Raw genomic sequence first — 10061 nt, 5'->3', positions numbered from 1 at the left:
CGGAGTGGGTCCTTGGGCTGCGCATCGCCGGGCGACCACTAAAGAGATCACTCGGGGCTGGAGGGAGCCCGAAGAGTTAACCGGGCTGCGAGGGGCGACTGCGGCTGGGCTGGGCGGGTGTGCGAGGCTGTCATAGGATCAGGCTAATAACGTGTCTGCGCTGCAACCCCCCAAAGCCCAAGGGTCAAGTTTCAGCAGTGTCCCACCACAATGGTAGGTGTGAAAGACACGTGTCCCGTTGTAAATGAAATGTCAAGCGGTTAGGGAAAAAAAATAAAACCCAGTCCCAAACCAGCTGCCAGGGAGCGCGTCCTGCCTGTGCGGCCGCGGGTGCGCAGCGCCGCGGGGGAACGGCGCAGCGCGGAGCCCGGGACACCCCCCCCCCTCCGCGCAGCCGCTCCTCGCCGGCCCCACACGCGGGGCCGGATCCCCGGGGCGCTCTTGTGGCGTCGGTGCCAAAGATTCCCTTCTAACACAGTCGTGAGCAGGTTCCCACCTCCCACTGCCACCCCGAAACGTCCTGCTGAGCGTGGAGAACGAGGAGGAGAGAAAAGAAAGCCCCCCCGAAGGTGGCCAAACCAAAAAGCAAACAGAATCCAAACGGCTCGTGTTTTAGTGGTTGACTTTAATTCTGCACTGCACTTTTACTACAAGGATATAAAGAATAAATAGCAGATACTCTTCATTTACATAGGATTAAGTCATTCAAACTGTTCTCTCTATTTACAATAGCATTGTGCTCTAGGTGTTTATTATTTTTTTAATTTTAAATCTAAAGTCCATAAGGAAAAAGGAAAAAAAAAAAAACCTCACACACACGCTTTCCGAATAATGGAAAATATCTTTAAAATGTCTTATCAAAAGTTTGGTTTGTATTTTTTTAATCCTTTTATTAAAAAAAACCAACAAAACTCCCACTTCGCCAAAGCGAAGCAACTTCTCTCTGGAATATAAATACCAAAAAAAAAAAAAAAAAGAAGATACATTAGACGATCAGAGTAACAGTCTTAAAAATACAGTAGACGCTGATTATTTCACGTATAATACTGACCTTTTAATAGTATATTAAAACGGTGCCATATATACACACAATATACATTCTCCTACACGTTACAGTGCATTACAACGTTAACCAGAAAGCAAATGTCTCTTATTTTTCTTGCAGCAAAGGTCCACGTGAGTCCGCTGGAGAAGGGGCGAGAAAAGGCAAGTGCAAAGCCCTAGCAGGAGCACTTGCACTCCGAAATGATGGGGTACTGGATGGGTATCCATGTGCACCTCTGCCCCCCCCGACGCTGGCACCTCCATCTCAGGATCGTTAAATGCACGGACTTGGCAGGTTTGCAAACCATGCCTTCTGGGACTGAACAAGACCTTTTACTGTAGCAGCTGCCCACTTTGACATACCGGGGCCAAAAGCGGCTGCCGAGATCGTTCCACGTGTATAGGACCGGGCAGAAGGTCTGGGACCAGAGCCACATCTGCAGCTTCCTGCGCAGCTTCTTGCTCAGCCTGTGCTTCTTGCCCGGCTGCAGCCCGTCGTAAAACTCTAGCCCTTTGATTTCGCTGGGCATTGCTCCCGAGGGTCTCTGCCTGAGCAGCAAGTCCAGCTCAGCTAGATCGTCCACTCCAAGCCGGTCCTCGGGCAAGGAAATAGCCATAAAGTTGGGGTCGAAGTGTCCGCCCATGAGGTTCCTGAGCAAGGTCTCGTTAAGATCCTTCTCCTTGGGGTCAAAGATAGGGTCCGGGTGCTCGATTAGATCCACCAAGGGCAAGTTGTCGCTGGGAGCCGGTCGGATGTGCAGATAGTGCTGGCAGGCGCTTTGCTCTAGCCGGAGACCCAGCAGAACCACCAAGGCGTATATAGTCACAAGGCACTGGGAATGATCCATCCTTGGGAGACCGGTGGGGGGGGGGGGTGGGGGAAGAGGGGGGGCTGGGTTCACCAAACAGCAGGGGAAGAAGGTGCAAGCAAATACATCAGAAAACTTGTACGGGGATATCCAAAATAGCTTGTCTTTAAGGGGGATCACCTCCACTCCCTGCACCACCAGCAAAGACGCCCGGAGAACAAGCCCCCTGCAAATACTCTCTCTTGCAGGCTTCTCTATAAAATTTCTCGTGGTGGAGCTGCTCCAAAATTCTGCTGCTGCTTCTTTTCCCCCTCCCCGGGGAAAGGGAGATGCCTCTTTTTGTTGCAAATTCTGCTTGCTACTGCTGCTCCTCCTTGTCCGCCCGTGCGTAGGGAAGAAGTTGCTGCCGATTCTTCCTCCCCGCTTCTCTCCGCCGTTTGCAAAGCAGCCTCCTCAGCAGCAACAGCAGCCACGCACGTTGGCACCAGTTTGTCTGCTTTGCAAGGACCCAAAGCCTTTAAATTTCCTGCACTTTCAGCTTCATCTCCATGGAAACCACAGACTCTCTTCTAACCCACCCCACCCCCCTTAAAAAAAAAACCACACACACAACACAACCCCCACTCCCACAAAAGTCCAGGAGAGCGCGGCTTCCCCCTTCCCACCCTGCAGACACCCTCTGCTGGGGAAGGTTGAGGCGGGAGCCGCCGCTGCTCCCCCCGCCTTCCGCACGCCGCCGCTCACGCGAGCCCGCGGAGCCTCGGGAGATGCTGCTCTCGCCGTGGCAAAGCCGCCGGCCGGCCCGCGCCGCTCGCCCCGCCGCACGGCCGGCGACAGCTCCTGGCCCGGCCTCGCCGCCGCGCTCCGCAGCGCCGGTCACCCCATGGGTGCACCCCCCGCGGCGGCGGAGCGCGGCCTCTCCCGCTCGTCCCGCGCAGCAGCGCGGCCCGGCAGCCCGCGGAGGGTGGCAGCGCGTCCCGCGGCGCGCGGGCTTCCGCGCCTGCTCTGCCGGCGCTGCCCGGAGCCCTCCTGCCCCGGCCGGCGCTCCCCGGCCGCTGGGGGCTGCCCGCCCGGCTCCGCACATGGGCCCGCGATGCGCTGCACACCACGCCCGGCTGGCTGCCCGCCCGCGGGGCCGCGGCAGACACCTCTTCTGCCCGCGCCCAGCCGCGGCCCCGGTGCTGCCCGCCGGCCGCCGGCCGCCTTCCCGGGCGAAGCGAGCCCTCTGCTGGCGGCGCCGCGCTGCGGGCCGGGCCGGGCCGGGCCGGAACGAAACGAACCGGGGCCGGCGCCGGCGACTGCCCGCGCGGGTGGGCGGTCGGCACGGCGAGGGCGAGAGGCGGCGGAAGGCCGGCGGGGCTGTCGCAGTCTCAGAGGATGGGCGAAGCCCCTGGATAGACTCGCTGCGCCGTGCTGGGGAACGCGGGAAGGAACAGCGCTGTGCAAAACCTCCCTGGAGTAACCGCGGGGAGGGAGGTGGAGGGTCCTGCGGACACTGCCCGGACCTCCTCGGAGGCTCCTGCCGAGCAAGCGCCTCGGTGCGGAGTCCGAGAGGCTCCGCTCCCGCTGCGGGTTGCTGCGGCGGGCTGCAAGGCTCCGCTGCGCTCCTCCGAGAGCTAACGCAGCGCTTGTCTGGGGAGTCCTCTGGAACTTCCCCATCAGACACACGATTTCCAGCCACGCTTCAATGCATATGGGAGAGATGGAAAGCCCATCTCAACAGCAAACACACAAACCGAATTTAAAAAGTGATACCAAAAGGCACATCCGTTGCAGGACTGTCCCACAAAGAGCAGCTGCAAGGCACGGCAGGCAGCGTGCTGAAAGGGGATGTGACCAGTCTACTAAGGTTTGAGTAAAATTCCCTGAAGTGCTGGAGTCCCATTCCTGCAGGTCATTTAGGCACTTAATGAGACCAGGGCTTTGCCATTTCACCCAAATTATGAATGCTTTTGTGTAGATGTTAACCTTCAAATTTAAGTTCATTATGGAAGCAGTACGGAGATGGTATTACCTAGCTTAAGTGGGGTTTTATCTAAAAATTAACGATTTTTTTCAACTATTTTCACTCTAAGTTAAATGTAAAAAAACCTCTTGTTTTGCCTTATTCCTGAGCATGTAGGACACTAGAAATAACACATAACTGAAATAAATAACATGAAAAAGATGGCAAACTGACCCTAACTCAACACCTTAAAGGAGACTCACAGTGACACTTGCTACTGTGATGTCAGTCAAGGATCTGTGGTGGGTTTATTACCTATTTTTTCACCTGGAGACTTTGGTCTCTACCTTCATCTGGCACCTGATGAACTTTCATTAGCATACAAATTGTCCCTGGAAATAAGTCAGAAACCACACCTATCTTTCAAAATAAAATTCCCCAAAATTCAGTAGTAGAAACTTTTCAGGAACTGAAGACAGCTGAATTCATGACTTAGCAGGATGTGACTTTGATGCTGAACTGAGTATGAATAGGACATGGAGGTGCTAAGGTCTGCACCGAGCCAGCGAGTGAGCTCAGACACAAGCTGCTTCTGGCTCAGGTTCTTACCAAAGTTTTGGCCTCTTCACACGTGGTTCCACTCCTGCCTCCTGTAGGATTTAGCCTGTAGAAGCTGCTCAGCTGTTGCTGAGCTGAGGAGGGTCTGTTCATCCCTCCTGTATTCACACACACCATATCTGTGCCCATCCTGCAGCACAGAATGTTTCTGGACACACAGAAGCATCGGCGCACGCTCAGTTGCTCAGCACATCAGCTGATAATGCTGCTTCTGGGAGGGATTGATGTGACTGGTTTCAGGAGAAACCAGTTGTGAGGATGGCAAATACTTCTGAATTAACTTTTAAACCACCTTTTTTTAAACACAAAGACACAAGTAACAATATGAGATTAAGATAAGTGTTTCTAACAGAAAGCAAAAATTTGGAAGTTACACCTCATGTCTTGTATTAGTTCTTCTCTTCTAATAAATCCAGCTTTACTCAGTTGCTAATTGACAAGTTCTTTGACTACCAGTCTCTTTAAGACTAAAAATAAAGCCTGTGAGGCTTATGTCCTGTCTATGTCTGTGTTTTTAAGATTCTGTGTTTAAAACTGCGACGCTCAGGAAGCATTTGAAGACCAGATACCTGCAGGAGCAAATGTTTTGCAGAATGAGGCTAGTTTGCATGGCTTGCCTCTTCAGGGTACAGAGATTTGTTCTGAGCAGATCAGGCCGGGGTTTGGTAATTCCTCGAGCGCAGGTGTCTGCCTGGGGTGCACCAGGCTCCTGGCAAGGCTGTGAAAGCTCGCGGGATGCAGAAGTGACTGAAGTCACTTGTGGCCCAAGAATTTCTTGGTGGAATGGCTGATAGCAGGACTGGGGGGAGAGCTGCCAGTAACAGCTCTGCCAGAAGCCTCTGGGTCAGAAGGAAAAGAGATTTGGATTCCCATCAAACTGGTTTATTTTAGGGTTTGCTGAAAACAACAGTAAATGAAACCTGGAGGTGAAGGGCCTGATGCAGGCTCTGTGTGGGATGCCAGCACTTCCTGGGATGGGGAGAGAGGCCAGCAGCTGAGAGAGGCCTTAGCTTGTCACTCTACTGGCAATGGTGCATGAAGCAGAGGACAAAACAACTCCCTTTGCCTTGGCTTTATTGGTTCTGCAATGCTGTCAGTAGTAAAAATGTGTTTTTTCAGTAGACAAAGCAAACACAACCTTCAAGGTACACAGGAAGCCAATGTGGGCAAGAGTAAGGTGCCACTTATGCAGGGTGACATCTCTGATGAGGAGAGAAGAGGTATGCAGCCTGCACTGCTCTGCTCAGGACTCTGGAGGCACAGCTCTGAAAACACATTATGTAAGGATCCGATTTCAGTCCATGACAGCAAGGATGCACAGAAAGAATTCAATATAGGTTTGTTTCCCATTAAAACTAGAAGCAGAAAATGGCCTGACCTACTTCACCCAACTCAGCACACAGGGACATCACACTGAATTCAGCCCATGGTGTCAGATCTGTCTGTGAACAATGCTCAGTGCACGCACTGCTCTAAAACACAGAGTGAATCTCACACAAAGTAATAAACACCTACAAAATTCAGATGAGGAAGAACTATTCCAAGGGGCTTGGAAGAGCTGTGCCTTCCTTAGGAATGGCTGCTTCCTTACAACTATTCTTGTTTCCCTTACACTTAAAGATTATTTAAATCATGATCTCATTCATGATCTCACTGCCTTTCACTCCTTATTTTTAAAAATCCATTGGCATGAAACAATGATTGCTTGTTAAAGAAAGGAAAACCAGCAACATAACCAGATGAGTCCTCTGCCCAGCTCTCATGCAAATTTCTCATATGGCTTTGGGCAATAAATTTCATAGCTTTGTGCTCTCCTTATTTGTAGAGCAGGAATGCTAATCCTTGCCTCTTTCACAGACATGTTGGAGAGTTTGATTAGATACTAGAGTAAATCTCTATCAGTGCAGAGGGAAGACTCCAGTGTTTTACTGAAGAGGAAACCTTTGACTGATAGAGGAGACAAGTGAATTAAAAAGACTGAAATTTTAGTCTTACGTTCTAGTGAGCTGCTAGAAGAGCTCCCCCTTCCTTGATCATAACCCTATAAATCAGGTGAGAAACTCCTTATGGATTAACTTTCTATGCTTTTTTAGACTGTGAATCCCTAAAGATGTTCTAAGGGAGATGTACAGCTCAGACATTTTACATAATTCATATCTACCAGATCTGCATTATTAGCTATCAAAGGTCACGGATGACCTCACCCAGGAATCCATACACTGCAGGTAGAAAATCACTGTTATACTGCTCTCAAACTACATTCCCTAGTTTGGGGAGATCTTTCTAGACCTGTGAAATGTGGTGCTGGGTCTAAAGGTACCTCATCCATTCCCCTGCCCCTTTCTTGATTCATGTAAGGGGTCACAGAATAGGGGTTCTTAACGGACTACACAATGCTAATAGCTAATCAGCTGCTCTGAAAGAAAACAGTTATGAATCACATATTTCAGTAGGTAAACATTTTTTGAGAGAGCAAAGTTCTACCTTGAAATCCCAACAGAATGGAGACAGGGAAGGATACATTTGGCAAAGAACCTGTATCTGCAGTGACAAATGATGTATAAATAGTATATTTTGAAACTAAGCTCTGGGGTGAATGTTTCATAGAGGAGTAAATCCTAAGATGACTAATGCATTAAAGCAATGAAAAAAAAAGACCTCCCAAATAAAACAAGTTATTTCTTAGTCTCTAAGTACAGCTACATGTAAAGAAATGTAACCATTGCCTTAAAAAAAGGCTGTAAAAGAAGAGAATAAAATCTTGCAGTGTCCTTAAAGTATTACTCTATTTTTTCTCATTTCATGTCATTCTTGTTCCTAAAACACTTTGCCTCCTTGATTCTTAGACCACTCGCCTCTTGCTCCTGCTTTTTTCCTAAGGTATAGACTTTTGTCTTTTAGAACAGAGCTTGTGCATTCATCTGCTGATAAACTGTTTATCTTAGCTTTTATGAGGGCGCCTTGCTGCAAGCCAGCCAGAGACAGGATCCTGGGTGTTTGTCTTTTTTTTAAAAAGATGGTCCGGGAAGTGATGGGTATTTATACCTCCCCTTGGCTCTATATATCATGGGAAATGGAACTCCACTGTCTCTGTTTCTTGTTTTTTCTCTCCACAGTGTCTTCTGTTGTAAATCTGAATCTCTCAGAACAGACATTTCTTTACTGGAACCCCACTTGGAGGAATTAAAAGTTTTGTTTCATTTATTTATTTATGGATTCACGCAAAATGTTTGCAACAGAGGAAACCTAAAGCTCTTGTAAACCCTCCCTCCTCTACCCCAGTTAACCATCCTACTTTTTGTGTCAAACACCAGCATCTCAGCAGTCCAGAGAAGGGACCAGAGGCAGTTGAGTGTTTCACAGTTTGCAGACCCATTCGTTGTGGAGAGCAAGACTAGTGGGCAAATCAGCAAAGATGAAACTGGGACCAAAGCACTTTTCATATTACAAACTGACACTATATATTTACAAGCAATGGCTGCTGACAGGGATTTGAATTTCCACACAGACAACATTGTTTATCCAAACAAACTCCCTGTAGCAGCATATATTAGATATATACACACATGACAGGTAGGAATGTATTTATCTTTTTATTTTTTGCCAGCCTGCTTATTAATATCTATCCAGATAAACCTTTTTAATTTTTTTTTTTTAATTTTATAAAACACTAAAGGGAACTAAGTGACAGAGACTGAGTGAAGTGAAAAATACAGCAACCCCCCAATCAAGCCCTGGATACGTGTGAGTGATTCATGGATGCCAGATACTGTATCACCCTGATACATAACACTTCCCACCTCTGATATTGAAAAAGACCTCCTTGCCCTCTTAGCACCAATGGAGCCCTTCAAATATTTTATTGCTAATTGTCTAGTGCTACGTGATAAATGGCTGTTTGACTGAAAATGACAACCCCTTTTCTCTCAACTACTTCATTTTCCTGGCTCCAGTGAGGGTGAAGAGGAAAAAATAAATCCGATTACATCATATTTAGCTTGTTGGTTATGAATGAAAATTAAACCTCTTTTAAAAATACTTCTGTCAAGTAAGTTCTGAGCCCCCAGGCCCCCTGCTTCAGACACTGGGGCAAAATGTTCTGAGACCCATGGGTTTGGTGGAAGCAGAAAATCCCAAAGACTGGATCTGATCCCGAGCTGGGAGCAGGGGCCCAGGAAGGTGAGGGTGGGGGGCAGATCATAGATTTATCTAACTCAGAATCCCCAGACCAAGTACAGAATGGTTGCATTTTGTGCTCATAATAAGTATTTTGGCTACAGGGTAAAAGAGGAGCAGTACTTAGCCTAGTGTATAAAACAACAACTGACTGTAGTTTTGCCTCAAGAATAAATGCAGCAAAGTCCCACAAAAATCTGACATTTTTAGGCATTCTTTAAATTTGCTCTGGCTAGAAAACCTGCAAGGATGAAGGAGTTTTAATAACTAGAGAAAGATTAAATCAGGTAACTTTCCCCAGCGTTTTGCCTTTGTCACATTTCCCGTTCCTTCTGCTTTATCCCTTCAGGGAATCTGATCTCTTCGAAAAGAAGTCGATCACAACAGTCATTCAGAGTTTTATGCATAACATTATCTTTGCAGCCACTACAAAATGTCAGGAAATACGAACTCACAGTGACTGGGTTGGCTGTGACTAACTCTGTGCTCAATAGGATATTTTTCAGAGACTTGTACCTTCAGTGGAATAATTTCCACTTTCTCTCAGAAGTGAGAGAAACAGACACACACATAGGGGTACAGGATTAATTCAGATACAGAAACAGACACAAAGGAGACTGACTCCAAACCTGCTCATGTTCAGTATGAATCTCTGGGATGTGTTTCTTTGGCTTGGGAGTTTCAAATCTTTGCTGTGAAGGCAAAGGGACCCAGGCGGGTAAAATAATGAATCTAGGCTTCCCAGACACAGATCTGACATTTGCTCTCTCCCTCTGACTCAGGCTTTGACTGGGTTCAGGGATTAATTAGGCCATGCAAACGAGTTAGGTTCTCTCTTCTGGCAACCTGGTCACGTAGGGAACCCCCACCCCTCCCCTTCCTCACACTCTCCTTCCCCATAATGAAGCATGACTGTAGTAAAACAAGTCTTTTGATGGTGCCTCTTCTCATCACTTTCAAGACAAACAATGTCTCAGAAGCCCCCCAGCTGCTTTTATTTTTCTTATATCTACAGTTACATCTTGGGTGTATTTACTCATCCTCATTAAATATGTTGTTCTCACCCCCTCCTCCCTTTTTTTTTTTTTTTAAATATCCTTCCTTTATTGCAGTTTGCACAGCACATCAATTACAGGAGAGAGTTAAAAGCTTTCAGAGCCATTCTCTGCTATAGGGCGATATCCCACATCACTGTCTCTAAAAGAAAATCGACACAGGGTATAGTAGGAATACAAGAGAAACAGCCTCACAGCAAACATCACAGCAAATAAATAAGTGTCCACAAATAACTACTTTGTTCACAGCAAAGCATTGCTTATGGATAGTTAATTTCCTTTGATAAGCCTGAGTAAGGACTCTGGTTTTTTTTTTTTTTAATTTAAAAATATTAACACATGACTACTACCCTCCTCTTTTTAATACAGACACTTGGAAATTCCAAGATAGCACAGGAAAAAGAAACAAGCTAT

The 10061-nt window shown here is 47.6% G+C and overlaps 1 protein-coding gene across 1 annotated transcript; it reads right to left on the bottom strand.

Moving 5' to 3' along the window:
• Nucleotides 1–1220: 1220 nt before the first annotated feature.
• On the bottom strand, nucleotides 1221–1892 carry NOG (noggin; the record flags this gene model as incomplete). Its single annotated transcript, XM_084273419.1, has 1 exon — nucleotides 1221–1892. The coding sequence occupies one exon, from the start codon at nucleotides 1890–1892 to the stop codon at nucleotides 1221–1223; it is 672 nt and encodes a 223-aa protein (XP_084129545.1).
• Nucleotides 1893–10061: the final 8169 nt, after the last annotated feature.

The sequence above is a fragment of the Gallinula chloropus genome (genome assembly GCF_964237585.1).
Source record: "Gallinula chloropus genome assembly, chromosome: 20".
Taxonomy (NCBI): domain Eukaryota; kingdom Metazoa; phylum Chordata; class Aves; order Gruiformes; family Rallidae; genus Gallinula; species Gallinula chloropus.
Note: the sequence above shows the minus strand (reverse complement) of the source record. Positions and strands in the feature narration are given on the sequence as shown.